Below are 20,964 nucleotides of genomic sequence, written 5' to 3'. Positions count from 1 at the left end.
AACCTATAGGCCAACAGTCAGGGTATAAAAATAATTTTCATTTCACTGACTTACCAGCACTCGATATTCTCTAAATTTTAAATATCCTGCCAATGATTTTATCTATATTGTGGAATTTTTGGTAATGTTTGATTTTTATTCTCTTTGATTTGTTATAATTTACACAGTGGGTTTGTTTTATTATTAAAATGAAAAGTATAGAATATTTTATGTTATTTATTATTTTATTTTATTTTAGAGAGAGTGAGTGAGAGCAGGGGAGAGGGACAGAGGGAGAGAGAAAGAGAATCTTAAGTAGATTCCAAGCCCAGCGTGGAGCCCAGTATGGGGCTCAATCCCACAACCCAAGGATCATGACCTGAGTTGAAACCAAGAGTTGGACATTCAACTGCCTGAGCCACCCAGGCACCCCTAGAATATTTTAAATAGAAAAATAGGGTATAGGACAATCTGTATATTATGACTATAAACATGTAAGTAACATGTACTGCCTTTTGTGTGTGTGTGTGTGTATGTGTGTGTGTATTTCAGTATATATATACACACATAAAATAGATGAACAATCACTTAATCATTATTGTTTGATTCATTCAGTGATGCCACTTGGCTGTATCATTTCTTCTTTGCATACTGGTGAACCTGGGATTAATGATGTAGTTGGGGCAGAAGGAAGGAGCAGGTCTTTAACAGGAGAGGTAGTGTGTAAGCAGGAGGAAGTAGAGCTGCTGAGATCTTCGCCAGCTGTGTCGCTTAATGAGCCATATGCAAATTGCTTTAACTCCCAAACTCAGATTCCTCAAAACTCAAACTCCGCCTCCTCAACCTGAGAGTAGTGCTTACCCTGTGTGTTTGAAGATTCATTGATAGAATCCACATAAAGAATGTGGCACATAGTAAATGTACATCAAACTTCAGTGAGCATCTGCTTGGAGAAACAGGACATACGTAAAGAAAATATCAATAGAGGAAACATGCTAAGTGCCGAAGTTCAACCGATGCACCCTTTATAACCAAGTCAGTGTTCATGTAAACTCATATGGTAAAAAGAGAACCGTTAACTCTTAAGCAGTACATGAAAGGAATCCCACAAACTTGAGAATCTAAAACTGTTTCTTACTATCTGACTGTTCATACTTTTCCATATTCCCACACCCCTTTTATTGAAAGATGAGAAGAATCTGTGAAAGTTTCGGGAAAAAAGAAAGTGCAAACGAAAATAGAAACCATAGAGGAATTATAGTGTTTATGAAAACAGTGTTTGCCGAGCGACTGGCTTTTTATTTCAAGTATATGCTTCTTTGAACAGGGACGGCTGCCAGCTCTGAAAGAGGGAAGTGTTTTGCTAACTATGCACTTTTGCTAGTTCTTAGAGACATTGTCCCCTGGAGTGGTAACCTTGAAGAAGCCCAGCTTCCCTAATAGAATGTGCTGCATGACAGGTCACACAGGTCTAGATTTTATGTGAGCTGTTCTGGAAGGCTCTCTGCCAGGTCATTCTGTCACCTCTCCTCAGCAAATGGAGCCTCTTTCTGAACAAATACAACGTGGAAATGGGAAATAATGCCTTCATATTTAGACTCTAGTAAAGAACTTTTCTCTGTATCAGCATGCTGTTTTATCCCACCTGCCGCAGCCACCCCATCCTTCTCTTCCTCAGAGGCTCAAAGGAGCAAGAAAAGTACAAACATGTCAGTGAACTCAAATGTACAAATAAGAAGAAATGGTAACCAGAGCCTAACAAAAAAGCAGCACCAGAATTCCACACTAGAAATATCAGTATAGGGACTGCCTGGATGATATTGTATTAAATTGTCATTATTATTATTTTGTTGTTGTTCATCCCGGGAGGAATGGGTGTTTTAAACTGGTTAAGGGGCCCAGGAACATTCCAGGCAGTGGAAATAGAGCAGCCTGTGCCCTCAGGTTGCACTGGAGTGGACTCCAGACCCCTCGTCATAAGCACAGTGATGGCGGGCAGCTGACTTCCCTCAGCATCCATTTGCTTCCTTGTAGGTGGCAGGAATCATAGCCCTTCCCTCGTAAGGCTCATGGGAGGATTAAATGAGCTCAGTGCCAAGCACGTGATAGTCAATAAAAGACCGGAATTACTATCAGCATTGGCTTTTTAGTACTTTAAGAGAAACATTTTTAGCACCAGTATTCGGCACTAAATACTTGTAATAAATCGAATTCTGAAATTTCTAAGTGACACTCCTGCCCCAAAGGGCACTTTAAATAGTTGACTCTCATCCCCCTTGTCCATCCTGTGCTAGACATGTACGTACTCATGTATGTCAGGCCGTGTCCATGGTACACCATGTGCCGAGAGGAAAATGTCATGGCACGCATTGAAATTAGTGTGGGCTTTCTTCTTAAAATATTAGAAGACCATTTGTATGGCCCTATATAATGTGAAAAGCCCCCCAAACTCCTTTCTTTTAAGGTAGCAATGGTGATATTCAAAATATTTATGAAGGAGCCTGGTGCTTCAGATCAGAATGGGCAAAGCTGTGCACAGTGGCAATGGCTGTGCAGTGTGCACCTGAACTAAGTATCAGCTGAGACTGTGGTGGGGACAGGGCTCGGATTGTGGCTACAAATCTTCAGAAATTTCCAGACCTTTAGTTACTAGTCCCTATAGAGCCAGCAGCTTTGTTTTTGATTTCTTTCCTCCATTTCTGCCTCAGGGAAGAGCGTTTCACAAAAAAAAAAAAAAAAAAAAAAAAAAAAAATACCACCAACCAAGGAAGTGAATGTTCACACGTCCTTTGTACCATAAACCACTTAAGTCTTCAGAATGCCCAAATGATAATAAATATTATCTTTTCACATATGCATGCTCTGAAAAAAATAGGTGGTCTCAAAATGAACATGAAGCAGGAAGATTTTTATTAGGATAAATTGGAATCCATCTTGTATGTTTCCCAGCACCATTTTTGCTACGTAAAATATTAGATGTCTGACCCTGAAGTAATTGGGCTCAGGAGGAATTCATGGGGAGAGAATTTCAAGTGAAGTTCAGTATTTCTCAGCTTCCTTAGCTTGTGATCAAACTTTAATCACTCTGCTTTCAAACTATAAAATTAGTAGATTATGTAACCAAATAAAGAGCGTTCTTATTGCACCCACCAAAGTGTTTCACAAACAGTGACTAATCTGCACAAAATCCTCTCAACTAAGTATCACCCCGAGTTTGTATAAAAAGCTTTCCTGTGGTTGGGTGTTAGGGGTTGGAATGACAACCCATGAGCTCTTACTGTACAAGAAAGCCTGCTTCCTATAGTTTTATAATTCAATTTAAATTTGTTTGTTTGTTTGTTTGAAGTGGAAAACCCTCATTTTGCCTCCCCAGGTGTCCTGTGATATTGCCCAGACTCCTCACAGAGCCAGTGAATGGTGAAGTGGGTGATAATGAACAGGGCTTGGAAGGATGGGGTGTAGATGGCTCATTCTTCCACGTTGTTTCTCCATGTGTCCCTGCCTGTGAGGCTGCCTGCCCCTGCTTCTGTCTTGGAATCTTTCCCAAGTCCACCTTTCTGGGAACTGTGGGTTCTTCTCTTCAGGCTTACTGCCTCTCTGTGGACTTGAGACCCCCATGCCTCCCCAGCTGGAAAATACCTTTTTTATTCTTGAAGGAAATTCTTCCTTCTCTGTTAATATGTTTCTAGCTGAGGCTTTTGTTGAATCTTCTCAGTGGTTTCTTTGGAAACATCCTGTGCATTTGGGGAACAACTTGAACTTTCCATTCTGCCTCCTCCTTCCCTGTTAACAGGGGATCACAGAACCGGCAAAAGAGGGAGATTCAGGGAAAATAAACCCAAACTAAACGGTTTAAAACAACCACAGAAAGGAAGACCCCTTTCCGTCTTGGTCCTGACAGCTAGGGCCATAACTCGGAAGCTCCCTGTGTCCTGGCCCTTGGTTTCTCAGTGCATCAACGACCCTTCAGCAGAATTACTTTGGGAAGTTTAAAACAACAACAACAACAGTTCCGGGCCTGGTGCCTGGAAATTATGATGCAGTGGGACCAGGGGATCAGCGTTTTTGCAAAGCTCCCCCAGATGGTCTGATATGGAGCCAAGCATGGTGACTGCTGCCCTAAATCTGATATTCATTAATTCAGCACATATTGTTTTGAGTGTCTGCTGCGAGCCCAGCACCAGGATAGGCTTTGGGGCATACAGTGGGGATGCGCACGGAAATGGCTAAGCAGAAAGCGTGCCCAGCAGAGTTTATCTGTATTTGAAAAAGAGGGGTTTTGTGGTTGTTGTTGTTGTTGTTGTTGTTGTTGTTGTTGTTATCCTTGTTGTTCTGTTGTTCCTGTATGACTGTATGTTCAGAAACCTCAAACTCTAGGCCTGCAGGCCACACCTTGTCTAAGGCAAGTTTTGTTAGATCAATTCTGTGTTAAAAAAAAAGAGTTGCCAACATGAAAACAAAAAGGTTAGCAGCTATTGTGTGGAAGTGAGAAGTAGCTGACCCTTTTCACTGCATGGGCCTTGGGCAGCCCCTCACCATCCCCATCTGGCACTTGTCACTAACTCCTCACGTCTGTCTGGTTCTTTAACATCCTCATCTTCTGAGTATATTCGGAAAACTGGAGTATGTATTCGCGAAAACTATCACTTGTTTTTGTTATTCTGGACTGTTAAGCCCTGGTGACGGGAACTCGATCTGGTTCTGTAAAATGAAATATAACCTCATATGTCCACATGGTGGACACTTTATTATCTTGAGGGTCTCGAGAAGCCAAAGGAAGCAGAATCTGTGCTTTGAACAAACCGGGAACCACAGAGTCCATTGTTAGAAGCTTCTTTATCATAAATGTGTGCAGGCAGATTTCTAGGTCGTCAAGAGGCAGCACTGGTGTTTAGAGTTGGACGTTTACTTATAAATCTGCATGTAGCTTTTTGGTAAATTCAGCTCCACCCCCTAAATCAGTCTGTGGGAAGATGGAAACATATTGGTTACTGTTGTGTGAACTGGAGTGTATCAGCCCTTAGTTGCACTTCATGGCCTTCATTAAGGTCTTCAAATTTTTCCTGCCAATAGTTACAAATGCTCTTCTGGTATTTCACATATGGTGTGCATAGAAAATGCTAATATTTGGATGGCATGCTGGGGTCCAGAGGAGAGGCTCCTTGTGGTCTGAGGCAGCCTGTGTACACAGAGCTGAGGTATCCCCCAGCGTGGGCACGGTCTTTGGGACCCTCTGATCTTTGGTTGCAAAGTTTTAGTTCTTTGACATCAGCTTTCATTAGTGGGTGGATGAGAGCCATTTCATTGAATAAAGTTGAATATCTTCTGCCTAACATATTTTCCCCTTTGACCCGTGGGGAAGATGTATCCTCGCCTTCATTGTCACACTCCCTCCACCCCCCATGAAAAGATAAAATGAAAAAATTTTCAAAGAAATGTTCTTTTTTATTTTTTTAAGTTTTTAATTTTAATTCCAGTTAACACACATTGTATCTTAGTTTCAAGTGTACAGTAAGGGAATTGTATTTCAGATTAGAAAAAACATTGACATGCTTCTAATACACAGTGTTGTGTATTTCTTCAGGAGCAAGAAAGTGTTCAATTATGCTTTTCAAAATGTTTCAGCAGGAAAGTGCAATTTGGTCAGGGATTTCAAGATGAGCTACATCTAAATGGCAGACATATTTTGTTTGATCAACACAAATGTTTTGAAGTTGTGTGTTTAATTAGTTTGAAACGTTTGAAACACCAGTTTGAAACACCAGTTTGAAACGTTTGAAAACAGGGAGATCTCTTATAAAACTCTGTAGGTCCCGGCTCTTCCTAAAAATCAGATTGGCTGGCAGTCCTGGACTCACATTGCACCATGTGGACAGCCCCCAAGGCTGAGGTAAATGGGCACACATGCTCCTGTGCTCAGTCTACACCCCTCCTTATGTACATTCCAGATTATTCCATATGGGCAGTCAGTTTGAGGATCCTCCACCCGCCACCGCTATTGTGAGGTATGGGCTTTGTCTGAACCATTATTTATTTGTATGAAAACAAATAGGGGCGTGTTGTGATTGGGGAGGGTACCCAGGGTACTTTTCCTCTGTCTCCTCAGCCGAAATTGCTGTGGGGATAAATTCAAGCTGCTATCACAGTTTGCCTCAATTTAGATTTACACTTCTATGTTGATAGAGTGGATGTTTTATACACCTAGATATAGCCCCTAATAGGTGTGAATTCTAAGCAGATAACTATTCATAGCCACAATTAGCGTTTCCAAAAGGTGTCAAAATCACTGCTTTCATTGTGATAAAGCAACTTTAAAAAACACAGTTAAGCAGAACAAGTTTTTTTTTTTAAGATGTAAGCAGTTAATGTCTCCTTAAAATGAGTTAGAGACCTCTGTTTGAGTGAGTATTTTGTCCTTGATTTCTCTCCAGTCAAGGTGTCAATTATGTTTAATTTCTTTGAAATAATAGCAGTAACTATCACATCTTGAATACCAAGGAGTTGGCCCAGCATATAATCACAATCTTACTTAATTTTTACAATGAACCAATTATGTACATCTTTACCACCCCTGTTTTACAGATGAAACATTTGAGAGCAAAAGAGGTTTAAACAAATAACTTGCCTGCAGTTATACAATTGTGTGTGTATACACATATGTGTTTATGCCACATATTTATGTACATGTACACACAGTTAATGTACACATATTCTGTTTCTTCCACATCTCATGATTTTAAACTACTCTCGGGGCGCCTGGGTGGGTGACTCAGTCAGCTCAGTCATCCAGCTCTTGATTTCAGTTCAGGTCATGATCTCATGGTTCGAGATGGAGCCCCACTCTGGGCTCTGTGCTGACAGCATGGAGCCTGCTTGGGATTATGTTTCTCTCTCTCTCTCTCTCTCTCTCTCTCTCTCTCTCTCTCTCTGTCTCTCTCTACCTCTATCCTGCTCGCATGCACGCTCTCTCGCTCTCTCTCTCTCTCTCCAAATACATAAATAAACTTAAACTATTCTTAACCACCATTCATAGTAAGAAATGCTAGTTCATTTCAGGGCTTAATATTTAATGCATTGTACTTCCATAATATCATGGTACAAACCAGTCAGTACTAACCCTTATTAAATTCAGTACATTTTGATCATTTTTTCTTTCCTTCATTTGCCCCCAAACAAACACACAGACAAACAAAAAACCAATGCATAGCACCTTGAATGGAACATAACCTGAAGTTTGGGAAACACTGACTTAGAAGCTAGATATCAGGGAAGCCATTTTTGATGGAGCAGGTGAGAGAGACCTTGGGTGAGAGACACTTGGTAAAATGAGGCCACACTACAAAGGGATTTTCCTAGTAATAATTCATGTAGGCAAACATTTGTCTTTGTGTTCATATTTTACCTTACAGTAGAAAGATCTTTGCTTTATTTTCCACTAAAATGATTACTCGAAATTCTCTATTAAACATTTTATGGTGGTTCTTATGTATGCAAATTATACCTAAAATAGACAATAATAATCAAATGGGAGACAGGGTGAGTAGAGCTACAGACACAACAAAAATATCAGGGTATTGATACTGTTGAGGCTGGGTCATGAGTATACTGGAGTTCATTTATTTTGTTTACTTTGTATGTGATTAGAATTTTTTCTAATAAAAAGTTACTTTTACAAAGTAGGACCACCATGGTCTTCTGTTTTTTACTAAGGTTCACGGTTGAGAACGGACACATCAAGGTTGGATGTCTTTACTTTCCTCTGTAAAATATGAATAGTAAGTAGCCAGGCTGACAGAAACTGGTGGTTTTAGGGTCTTGTGATGCCAAACTTCTCTAAAGTTGGGTTTCTCAAATTGACACAGTTCACATTTCTGGGTGGGTAATTCTTTGTTTGTGGGGACTGTCCTGTGTATTGTAGAGTGTTTAGTGACTCCCTGACCCCTACCCTCGAGATGCCAGTAGCATATCTATAGTTTCCCTTTCTCAGTTGTGACAACCAAATACCTCCTCAGACATTGACAAGTGTCCATTGAAGGGCACAGTCTCCCCCAGTTGAGAACCACTGCCCTAGGGCCTGAACACATCACCTCACCTGATGTATATGCCTGGCTAACCTCTGATCAGAGATCTCAAGCTTCCAAGAACCACATTCTGCCCACGTCTCAGGCTAAACCAATTACAGATGAGGCAGAATAACAACAACTAGGGATAGATTTAAAAATACCAGACTTACCTTAGGCCAGGTCATTTATGTGAAATTGGGCAAGTTAATTCACCTTTATCTATTTTAGTAACCTCATGTGTGAAATGGGGATGGTTACAGTACATGTGTTTATATTTATAAAGCACTTGGAGTCTTGCCTCACACACATTAAATAATGTGTGCTATTAATGTCTACATAGAACCCATTGCTGCCAACATGATGGTTTGGAAATCTGGGAGATGAAGAGGTCCCCCAAAGTGCTGTATTAGTGTCCTATTTAGTTATTAGTGTTTGTAAATGTTTCTGAGTGCTTTGAGAATGTTCACGTAGAATGCATAGTCAAATTTGCTCCCCGAGTAACCTGTGATGTAAAAGGAGGAAGTGTGCTGCAGTGCAGTTGGTTTTTAGAACTCCTTGAAATAGGGGCGCCTGGGTGGCTCAGTCGGTTAAGCTTCCGACTTCAGCTCAGGTCACGATCTCGCGGTCTGTGAGTTCGAGCCCCTGCGTCGGGCTCTGGGCTGATGGCTCAGAGCCTGGAGCCTGCTTCCGATTCTGTGTCCCCCTCTCTCACTGTCCCTCCCCCGTTCATGCTCTGTCTCTCTCTGTCTCAAAAATAAATAAACGTTAAAAAAAATTTAAAAAAAAACTCCTTAAAATGGAGTGACTTCATTAGATCAAACCATACTTTCTATATGAATTTACCTATGAAAATAAAAATACAAACAGCCACAGGCAGACGGCATGCTGAGCACTTGGTCACTGGCCAGGCATCAGTGTTTCTGTGACTGGATATAAGGAGCCACAGAGCCCAGCCTGGGATACTCCAGAACAAGATGTCTCCATTCGAAAGTTCATCTTTTCTCTTTTAGACGTGGGACAGTGGTGAATCACTTCCCTTTCCTCTCCACTGTTGTACCTTCAGTCTTACTCATGTGATTTTGGCTGGGGCAGAATCAATACCATGCAAGCAAACTCCAGGAAGATTCTCTTCTCTGGAAAAACACACCTTATCCTTCCTATATTTCTTCCCCTCCATTTATAAATATGCTCAAGAACTTTGCAACTTAAAAGTAGCTTTCATTGACTCTCCATCGACCCTCCACCCATCTCCAACCACTATCCTGTCTCTCTCATTCTAAATTATTGAAAGAGTAGCTGATTCTTGCTGTGGCCACTTCCTTGCCCTCTCATTACACTTCTACTCTCCTCCTCAATGTGGCTGAAGCTTCCCAAGGACTCACTGAGCCTGGCATGATAACATCACTGAGGGCACAGCCCCAAAGGCATCTTGAAGGTCTTGATTCACAGTATCTTGTTCATGCTGTCTCTTTCTCTTTCTTATTCTCATTCTTTCTCTCCCTATATGTGTTTTTTTTTAAAATAGCTTTAGTGGGATAAAATGTACATACCACAAAATTCACTCATCTAAGTATACAATTCAGTGAATTTTAGTAAGTTTACAGAGTTGTGCAACCATTACCATAACCCAATTTTAGAATACTTCATCTCCATAGAAAGAACTCTCCTGCCCACTTGCGGTCCCTGTGCATTCGTACTCCCAGCCCCAGGCAATCAGCGTTTTAAGTTTTTCTCCACTCCCTGGCAAAATTACACACTCGCCATGCCCTCTTTGCTTTCATAATGTGGTCCATCCATGGGTTGTACTGGGCCTCTCATGGTGATCCCTTTCTGGCCTTAAGGAATTCATCTTCCTCTGCTCACATCTTAAACATTGGGCTTCTTGATCCTTCTCTCTACCCCAGTGCTTTCTGGATTTCCGAGTCATTTCATTCCCTCCCATGAATCACTTACTGTGCTGGGCTTTGCCGACGTTATGGTGCTCTCCCATACTTGCCTCCTTCCTTGTCTGCTAGGTAAACCCTTTTTAATTCAAGAATTACATTGGATGCCACCTGTTGTAGGCTGTCCTGTGAAGTCTCCTCATTTCCTAACCGTTGGTCATACTTCTCCGTAACTGTACATTGAAGAGGTGTAGCTCATGAGCTCTGACCAGAAGGCAATCTTGTTGTCCACTTTGTCCCCTTAGATGCTTTCTGTGGAGCCCTTTCCTGCTCCTGGATGAAAACCCAGGTAGCCCCATCCCCTCTATTTTTGACGGTGCCTAAATATCAGACATAATCTCCGTCAAAAAATTAAAGTCCCCTGTCCCATGTAATAGTTAAAACTCAGAACTTGATTTGAAGACAAAACTAATCTCCCTCCAGTGCTTACCTGCTGCAGAGGGGAAGTCTGCAGTCCAAGAAAGATAGAATTCTTTGGCTTCCCCTTCACACCTGGCACCCCTAACTTGCTAATTCCAATTCAGTTTAGTGTTTTGAATGGGAAGAGAAGAGGCCAGCCCCTTTTACTTGATTGATTCCATTATAGTCGTTTGGGATTATGGCACTTCACACTTGCCAGGAATGCAGAACTGGTATTTTCTTTCATGGGTTCATTAGAGATCCCCCCAACTTGGGGTGTTTCCCCCTCTAATTGTGGTGATGGACTCCCACCCCTATCTGGTCACCTCCTACTTTCTCAGCCACCAGAAATCCAGAGGTACCCTTGCTTCCTTGTGGAAGGTGTCCTCCCTCCCAGCTCCCCACCCCCCCAGCCCCCCGCAACCACCCAGGTGCTTCTCCTGCTTGGAATGTATGGCACTGCCTTTCCCCAGCTGCTCCCCAGTGTGTGTCTGGCTCGTAGGAGACGACATGCACTCTGTGCCCCTAACATCTTCTAAGATCAATTTCCTGTTCTGCTTCAGTCTGCCCTTACTCTTTAGTATGGTCCTAGACCGCTGCATCCCCCACAATGCGGTTCTGTGTCCTTAAAGCACAAACCCCGTAGGTTAAAAGAAGTACCTTTCTTCCTCCCTCCAAGGGGGTGGAACTTACCAGAATTCTCTTCAAGGAAACTTCTCAAATTCTTCACTCAGTCTCCAGAAACCTCTCATGCGAGGAAGGTCCTCAGAGCCAGACAAATGGTTTTGCAGTATCTCCTTTGAAAAATTGTTCTTCATTCTGTTCTGTTCTGGAACCTCCCTTTCATTTGGGATGTAACACCTGCTATATCTTGGTGACCCAAGGAACTTCACATGAACATCCTGTTGCAGACCCCTCTCCTCCAGTTCAGAATCTTTTGTTAAAATGTTTCTGGATCAGCATGCTTCTTGAGGGCAAAGATGATGTTTTAATTCCAAATGTCCTCTGTATGTGTGTACCTGATATGCTTGTAGGCCCTCAGTGACTGTTCTCTACCCAAAATTATGAGGGAAGGAATAGAATGGCTTTGCTGGGAGTGCAGACCTAGGGTTCCTGTTAAATGCTGCTTATATTCTAGCCAAAACACCCTTTCTAGCACTTTTTAACCCCCTTTTACCTCTTTCTCCTTGATTCTGGGCACCAAGAATTTTTTTTGATTTTATTGACAATGAATACTTTTATTGATTCCAATAAAATCATTTACACATTTTTGACCTATTATCATGTTAGAAATGACTTTTTTGGGGGGCACCTGGGTGGCTCAGTCGGTTGGGTGTCCGACTTCAACTCAGGTCATGATCTTGCAGTTCTTGAGTTCAAGCCCTGAGTTGGGCTCTGCACTGACAGCTCAGAGCCTGGAGCCTGCTTCAGATTCTGTGTCTCCCTCTCTCTCTGCCCCTCACCTGCTTGCTCTCTGTTTCTCTCTCTGTCGGAAATGAATAAACATTAAAAAAATTTAAAAAAGAAAGAAATGATATTTTTCTTTGAAAAGTATTTGTTAATGTTTTATAATTATATGTTTTTGTATTGAGAAATCAATATATGTATGTACATTGAAGAAAATGTATAGAAATATATAAATATATAGTTATATATAAATAATATATATTATAAATTATATTTATATATAAAATAATGCAGAGTGAAAAGTATTTTATTCTTCTATTCCCTGTTCCCAAGTGAACAGTTTTCTCCCCAGAAATAGCTGCTCTCTTCAGTTCTCATATCCTTCGAAACTGTTCTCCGGGCTTACGAATGTATATAGATGTATGTTTTTTGTCCGCATACAAAAAGTATCAGACTTTTCACACACTGTTTTGCACTTTATGTTTGTGACTTTGTGTGTCTTTGAGATACCATGATTTAATCCCAGATACAGTTGATGAATTCTTCTTAATTCATACCTGCAACAGGGAGGGGGTGTTATCACAGTAAAATGCTTAAAATCAAGCAGAAGAGTTGTTTACTTAAATAGCCCAGTCCTTTCCCTTTATAGAAGAAATTTAATTTCTTAAAAATGTAATAAATTTTAATGCATTATCACTTATAAAACTAGCTTCAATTACCAATTCTATTAATACAGACTTTTAAAAACATACAAACCACCAGCTCCTACTTTCTGGTTCCCTAATGACTCCATTGCTTCATTCCATTTGACACCTAATATGTGAAAAAAAATATGTAGAAGATACACAGCTTCTGGCATCATTTTTTAAAACAAATATCTTGACCCATCTGTGTCTCGCTTTATTTACCAAAAAAATGGGAGTGATATTATTGAGCCTCGTGGATCATTGTGAGGATGAAATGAGTAGATGTATGAAGCAGTGCCTGGCAAGTAACAAACACTCAATAAAAGGTTATGGTTATTATGTTACTATTCACTTTCCTTTCTGAAATTTTGAGAATTGTCTTTGTAGAAATCATTTCCATCATGTTGTTACTTAGCTATTTTAAAATTCTAAATAAATGTACGTGGCAAAGACTGTTGTTATACAGACATAGGAAAGGTGCGTTGTTCCTCATCAACATGTCATGAGATCTGCAGTAATTTCCCATTTGATAAGAAGGAAAGAAAACTCATGTGACATGTATGATTATGAAAATTTGTCTTTGTACATTTTATTCCTGTTTAATTTGGAAAATCTCAAGGGTAAAAAGATGTCATAGAATTTGCTTATCGTCTAGTTTTCCTATTATTACTAAATGTGGTAGGGCCCAAAAACCTAAGTCCCTTAATTAGGGCAAGGTTCCTTTCAATAGAGGTATGAAACTAAAAAAAAAAAAAAAAAAATCCCAAAGAGCACCTTAGGTCTGACTGTATTATAAAAACATTAGATAGTGTTGATCTTTTTCAGGGATGAAGCTTCCACTAGAAAATCCACAATTTTGTTGAAACTTGGACTTGTTCCAAAACAATAAGTATTGTCCTGAACATACCACAGCGGTCAACATTGCATGCCAAGTAGTCACTCTTTGTTGGAGAGATGTTTGTAAAAGAGAGTGCCCTGGAAATACCCATGTTCTTTTGAGGCTTAACATCAAGCAAGAGAATTGAAGTAAGCCCTCTCTGGAGTATGCTTAAGAAGCGTTGACATTTTGTCTAATATTTTGAAGCAGGAAGTGGGTTGGCATGTTTTGGTGGCTGTGTCTTTTCTCCTCAGTGTGCATTTGACTGAAGCCAGTAGAACCAACTGAGAAATGGATTTGTAATTCTTCCTGACATATCGTCAGTGAAAATCTCTTTGAATTGAGGATAGAGAGATCTCTTCAAGTTGCCAGAGAAGATCTCTTTGAGTTGAGGACGGAGTAAAGGAGACTCTGATACCAGCACACGGCAGTTCAGTGTTTTGGCAACATTTTTATGTAGCTGACTCATGGACTCGATGTGTGCACAACGTGACTCCGATTCTCTTTCTGCCCATGTACACCGATTGCTAAAAGGACCAAAAGAAAAAATTAACTGGATGGCAGAGATAACATGCCTCACTATAGCAAAACAGCTTCATAATTTCAGCTTCTTTGTCAAGCCTTCAGCAGTAGCCTTCTCAGAACATTTATATTTTTACAGATTTTTTTCTCATTTCAATCTGTATAATTTATATTTAATTCTATTTTGATAAGCTTCTATTAATTTCTCCATGACAAAAAAGAAAGAAATTAATCTCTAAATACATATCCATTCATATGCATATGTGTACGAATACATATGTGTGTGTGTGTGTGTGTATATATATATATATATATATATATATATTCTATCTGTGTGAAAGAAATTATTTTCTATGTAATAAAGCAATTGTGTACAAAACAAAAGTTAGGTTATATCAGTCAGTGTGTATTTAGGGTAGTAAGGTGGGTGGATCCATAGGTTTGGCTTATTCTCGGAAGGGTCCTTAACCCACAACAGGTAATAAATCACTGTCGTGGTTGTTTTTTTGTTGTTTTGTTTTGTTTTGTTTTGTTTTGTTTTCAGATTGTAGTCTAGTTCAAGAGAGAAGCCATAGTCAAAACAACCATGATGGAAGGTATTGGAAGTGTTGAGCTTGAAGGAATATCAGGTACTGTAGGGGTCCACAGGAGTGCAAGATGACTTCCAGCTGGCATTTGCTGTGTTTGCTGATTGTGCGGTGTAAACGCAGAACTGCTGGTGTGAACTTAACATCAGACTGAGCACATTATTACGTCCCCTCTCCTTAGCTACTAAACATTTGTGAGCTGTAGGGAGGACGTTTGTGGAGTTGTCAAGAATCTGGGACTTGGAGCCCAGCATTCATGTAAATTGAATTCCCAGCCAGTTTGGTTCCAGCAGGAAAGAGGTTTCGTATGCAGAGTAGATCACAGCATTTCTGGAAGATGTGAAGATTATGAATGAACGAATGATAATGATTGTGAATGAAAACAAAGTGAGTAGACGATGCCTGATTTCTGATCTGGCAGGATGTGCAGTCTTATCAAGCCCTTAAACTTATTTATTAGTTGACTATCATAGTGTTGTGGTTGCATTCCATGACAGTGATGTCACACAAATTCTGGAAGAATCAAAATACAAACTCCAAAGGCATCAAACTTTTATCCACTAATAATTGAGTATTTTACTACACAAGTCTCTAATCTGCTCAAAGGTGTTTTTTGGTTTTTTTGGGGGGAGTGGTTCATGGGGCTTGGAAACAATATGCACTCAATGAATGGACTTTGTTTCTCAGATGTCATAATTTGAGGGGTCTTTTTGCAGATGTGAGAGATATGCTAAGCAATCCTTCTAGACAAAATTGCTGTAGGGTTTGTCTCAATGAAAAAAAGAATGCTCATTTGGTGCCTATTACTCTGATACAAAAGAAGCCAGATCATTCTCACGCCTAAACTTCCACCACATAAAGAAACTTAACTCTGAGCATTTGCCAAGAGTACATTCAAAGTTGCTCATATACTTTTAATATTGTAAATATATATCAATATTTCATGATCTGCAATCTTAGTAGCAATTTCATAAGGTATATGACAAAAGCCACAAATGGCCTCTTCTTTTAGAGCAACCAGGAACAACTATTTAAAGCATTTTTGGTTTTGAGTCCAAGGTCTAGCATTTTTTAGCTCAGCTGACATTAAGAATAGATAGTACAGTTGTCAATATGTACTGAATTTGGGGACTATTTAAAGATTGCCATGAGAAACATGTTGTGAATATATTAAGCTGTTGTCCCCAGATGCAAATGCCTATTAGAGAAAATTCTAAAGTCTATCTATTTTTTCTTTGATTTAAAGCATTCCTTTACTAGTTGAATATTCCTGATATGGCAGATGACATTGTGATTTGTATTTGTCTTGCTTAAGTAGCTTCCTTTGTATTTATTTTAGCTTGGTGATTTCACAAGTGGGACAAGATTTTATATGTCCTTTCTCTCTGTAACAATACATGGCAATGATGAGAAGTCAGATCATGATTGTATTAATTACTTTCATTATTTATAAAGTTAATGCCCTACTTTAGCACTCATTAAAAATGGGCAACGTCATTTTTAAAAATAATGGTCCTGAATGATGTTTTATCTCCAAACCTTATACAGTGTATTTCTGTGTGTGTGTGTGTGTGTGTGTGTGTGTGCGCGCGCGCGCATATAAAAGAATATTAGGATATATGTTTTGCTTCTCTTACGTCAGATAGATTGCCTAATATTGCTCAGCCTCTGATTTCTATGAATTTGAAGGTAAGAATGAAACTGGCATGTTGCAAAATGTTTTCTTTTCATCCTTTTAAGCCTGATGTAGGCTACAATATGTCTGATTTGAATGTTTGCTACAAATCCTATCATGGCAATTACTGGTTAACACTGCACTGAACTTTTCAAAGGGCTTTATCTTGATACTAATATTCTTAGCCAAGCAAAGAAGGTCTATAGCCAGGCATTATATATCTTCAGTCTCATTTTATACCACACTCAACCTGACTGCCTGCATTTCATCTCATTAGCTTTCTTTTTGTTTTAACAACAAGCCATGAACCCTTAAGACCCAAGGCCTTTGCATATTCTATTCCTCATGTCCAGAGATGAGTGCCAAAATATGTAACCAGCAGTAGGGCATGGGCACTGACCAATCACAAGTGACATGGGCTAGAGCAGGATTCTGGAAGCCCCCTGCAGAGCCAGGTATTAACCCTTTAGGTTGTGGATCCAGGGTGTTGGGGTGGGGTTCTAGGGAAATTCTTGGGAGATGAGGTGATAGGTGATCGGACAAGGTCCAGAAAGTGACTACTCACCTGCCTCCTTACCATCTCAAAGCCATACCAAATATTTGTCTATAGCTGAAAAATCACAACTCTGATTATATAGTCTCTTCTTTTCTCATTTCTTCATAGGACCTTTCCCTGACCTTACTGAAGGGGGGGGCCATGGTCATTGAGTCTTTCATACAAACTTCTACTTCTTCATTATACCTTTCATAGTGTCTTGTTTACAAATACTTTGTAATTATTTGAATCGTGTTTCACTCCCATTAGGTTATGGGCAGGAATTCCTGAGGGCAGGAATCATGGAATTATCTGACAACCCAGTCCCCACTGTGTCTTCTTTGAGAATTGAAATCCCAGCCTCTAATAGGTGCTCAATAAATATTTGTTGAATGAATGAGTTTACAAAAAAGACTTTATAGAACTTCTTTGAACACATCTATACTTTTAAAATGCAGCAGAGATGCATGTTACTTTGGGGATGTGATGTTGGGAAGATAACGTTTTTTTTAAGTTACCATCTTTTTAATGCCTTTAAATACATTTTCCGGAAATGATTTTCAAACGGTGGCTAGATCCCAAGCTGTGACTTATCTTTTCGTTCTAGTAGAAATGCTTTCACTCACTTGATGTCCGGTACAAAGATTTAATCTCCTGAATTGAATTATTCATTGTTCTTAAAGCTCAGCAAGAAACATTAAAACTTAAAACTTGAAAGCTACTACTATATATACAGGATATTTGGAACATTGGAGCAACCAATGATGAATGAGCTACTGTCCTACCTTCAGAGAGTTATCAGTCTAGTAATTTTCTCCTTATCCGAATTACAAGTATTCAGAACATTTTATTTCTCCATTGCAATGTCAGAACAGAGGCTATTTATTTTGTTCGCTATATGGTATATAGCAAAGCCTCTCATATATATGTGGATTTTTTAAAACTCAACTTGGGGCTTAAACTCACAACCCTGAGATCAAGAGTTGCATGCTCTACTGACGAGCCATCCAGGTGACCTTGGATGCTTTTTAATAATGATTATGTTGATGGTACTACAGGATGCTTTGCTAAAGTTTGTCTTTTTGTTTTCCTGAAAATTCCATCTACTTGTACTTTTTACGTCTGTTATTTTGTTATTACCAAATGCTTTCCCAGTTTGATTAAGTGTATAAACTGGATAGCTTTAACTCCTCAAAGGAAGAGATAGCAATTCAATTACTGTTATACTCCTCAAGCCCTTCCTGTTTTTAAGACTTACCCACTGTTTCCAGACTGTAATACATCTTGCAATCACTCCAAAACGTTTTATGAATCTTCGACACATCATGTATAATATTACTGCACTTCATGTTCCCACCTCTTTTGTGACTGTCATTCTATTTTATTTGAGAGTTTATTTCTTCCTTTTTTACTTTATGTGTGTGCACGTGCATGTGTACATGTGTGTGAGTTTGTGTAGTTTGTGTTACCTTCTCATTATTTCTGGACTACTTTCCTCATATGCATGATTATGGTGTTTATAGTTGTCAGTTATAAGTTACCTGTAATCTAGAATGATTTAAGTTATCATTCAAGTTAGTAACTGAAAACAATCATGGACACAAAATACACAACTGATTGAGAAGAAATAAAAGAAGGAAGGCTCGGTATCGGAAAGCCTTTGATCCAAGTAGGGAAACTCAACCACTGGAAATACTTGAGAAGTGTAATGATTGATGGGGACAGAACATGTATCTCCACTTGTATGCTTAAATCATTGAGTAATTTCAACCATCAGTCTTTTGGGGTCTGATAGTATTGAAAATGGCTTCAAAAACTCTCAGGTTCATGTGCCTGCTGTGACAGACACTATGCCTTCCCCAGACATACTGTCTAGTTTTTTTATCATGTCAATGCACACACCACTTCCAGTTGTCACCATATACATTTCTTTACCTGAAGGAATGTTTTTAGCAGTGGAGCCATTATGCTCTCCCAGGGAGAGATTAGAAGTGTTGGGTAATTAACACTCCCTGAGGATAGCCTCCAAACAGTGACTAATGGGGACTGGTGTATAAGTACCCCAGCTCCCTTATCCCTGGGCAAGGATAGCTCTGGGCAACTCCACGATAACTGTTGGATGACTCTGTGGCATCTATTCTGCCTGGGCTGGACCTCCAGAGTCTCCCCAGTGGGAGTAAGCTCTAGTCCTACACAAGGATCAGTGACTTTATTTCTTACCCTTTATTGGCTGCCTTCCTCCCCTGTCTCATTGCTTCATACCCTGACTCTTTTTGTCCTTCACCACCCAGGTAGACTGCTTGCACTTGAATTCATTTAGCAATGTTTGCATTAGGGGAACCCAAGACACAAGCAGTTGGTAGTAATGGGGCAAGTGAGAGATGGCCATAGATACCATGATACAGTAAGTTACTCACCTGCAGTTCTTAGAACAATTGTAATTCCACCTGTTTCATATTCCCATGGATCAAGTCATACTTAAATCCTGGCATTTTTGTTGTGTTTCCACCACTTACATCCCCCCCAAGAACATATATTAGATTACAAGTGCATAAGAATACCACTAGAGGAATGACTGATTTAATATATTATTTTAAGTGTGTAACTTACAGGTTATCACATTTTCACTCATGGCATTGTTATTATTTGGACACACTTCATTCTGACTGAATACATCACAGTGCATGTCAGGATCCCATGATAAACCACCATTGTCTTAAGAAAGCTGACATTTTCTCTCTTGCTCAGCAACAAGTAATGTCACTCAATTCATAGCAGCTGCTGAATCACAGTTGTACACCTTTTCTCCTAACGTGGATGATAGTCAAAGTCATTAATTCCCCTGTGTGGAACCAGCTGAGTGTCAGCAGTCCAGAAAAGATTCTCCAATTTTAGGTGTGCATATCTAGCTTACTTGATCATTAACCATAACATTAACTAGTGTCAAATGGCCACTGAAAGTGACACAGGGTATTCAGATAATTATTTTCTCTCAATCAGCACATTGAAGTTTATGAGAAATCAAGAAAGAAGAAAATCATTTCATTTGCAAGATTCTCAGACCAAACAATTTCCACCGTTCACATTTTTGGATCTGTTTTATGTAGCATATGTAATTAGGGGATTTCTGCAATTGTATCTGAAAAACAGGCTTAATTTGAGTATTGATAATGCTATTTATAATTTATATATCTTATTAGGGATTCAGAGACACTGCAAATGGTGCTTTAAGATGTTTGCTGATTTGACTCTTAGTTTCACCAAAATGTTATCATTAGAGAAAATGAGAAAAGTTAGAATTTTAGGGTAATATGTTATTTGTTCTAATTATTATCTATCAAAAGTTTTAATATTTAATATGTTAATATTTAATATTTTAGTATTGTGAACATCTATAATTCTGTGAAGCTGCTTCTATCTGCATATCCATTATATAAAGTGTTTTTAAAGTCTGTACACTTCATACATCTCTTTTGTATCAAAACAGATTCAGTTCATTTCAGAATTTTGAGTGACCATGATGAATATAGTTTTATGAAAAGAAGAAAATCTGTTTTTAAAAGCAGTATGTTTTTTTTTAAGCCTAACTTCTTTGTACATATATTTTACAGATTAAAGGATTTACCTGAAGACAAAGCATTCTGTTCATCAGAGACTGGACAAGAGTTACTCTTGCTTTTGGCAATTAAAGATGATGTTGTCATGGAAACACTTGATCCTGCTTTCATTCATTGGCTGCCTAGGAGGTAACAATAAGCTGTATTTTCTAAATTGAGGTTGGAACTCTACTTGAGTCCTATGTTAAATAATTTTTAAATGTTGAAGTAATACTCCACCAGTAGCAAAGAAAACAAATATTTTTCCCAGAAGGAAATTTTCATTCCTTCTGAAAATTGGATTCTCTTTCCGTCCCCCCCATTTTTGCAAGACATTTTTATCCCCATAGCAAATATAATGACACCTAAGAATATAGACCTACTGTAGTAGTATGATTGAAGAGCTAATCAGAATTTTAGAATGTTAATTCATGACTTTTTTCGCAAAAGGAGCTAAAATTTGTAATCTCTCATATACAAAGGAGAATATAAGTTTTAACGCCAGTATTTTCATATCTAATCTTAAAAACAATATGATTTTTACTTTAGCAAATAACTTATTTTAGGGATCAAAAATTAACATAGGCTACTTTTTTTTTAATTTTTGGGAAATTTAAAATCTAGAACAAAGTACAAAAATGGATAATCTCATATCTATCATACAAAAGAATCTACTGTAAATTATTTGACCTTTC

The 20,964-nt window shown here is 39.0% G+C and overlaps 1 protein-coding gene across 1 annotated transcript in view; it reads left to right on the top strand.

The window, feature by feature from the left end:
- CNTN3 (contactin 3) overlaps window positions 1-20,964 on the top strand; it is a 341,782-nt gene that overhangs the window by 66,314 nt on the left and 254,504 nt on the right. The window contains exon 2 of the mRNA XM_042927535.1: window positions 20,285-20,419. Within this exon, the coding sequence (XP_042783469.1) occupies window positions 20,365-20,419 (55 nt within the window). The 5' untranslated portion in view covers window positions 20,285-20,364. The remainder of the gene's footprint in view (window positions 1-20,284; window positions 20,420-20,964) is intronic.

The sequence above is a fragment of the Panthera leo genome, chromosome A2 (assembly GCF_018350215.1).
Source record: "Panthera leo isolate Ple1 chromosome A2, P.leo_Ple1_pat1.1, whole genome shotgun sequence".
In the NCBI taxonomy this organism is placed as follows: Eukaryota; Metazoa; Chordata; class Mammalia; order Carnivora; family Felidae; genus Panthera; species Panthera leo.
Note: the sequence above shows the minus strand (reverse complement) of the source record. Positions and strands in the feature narration are given on the sequence as shown.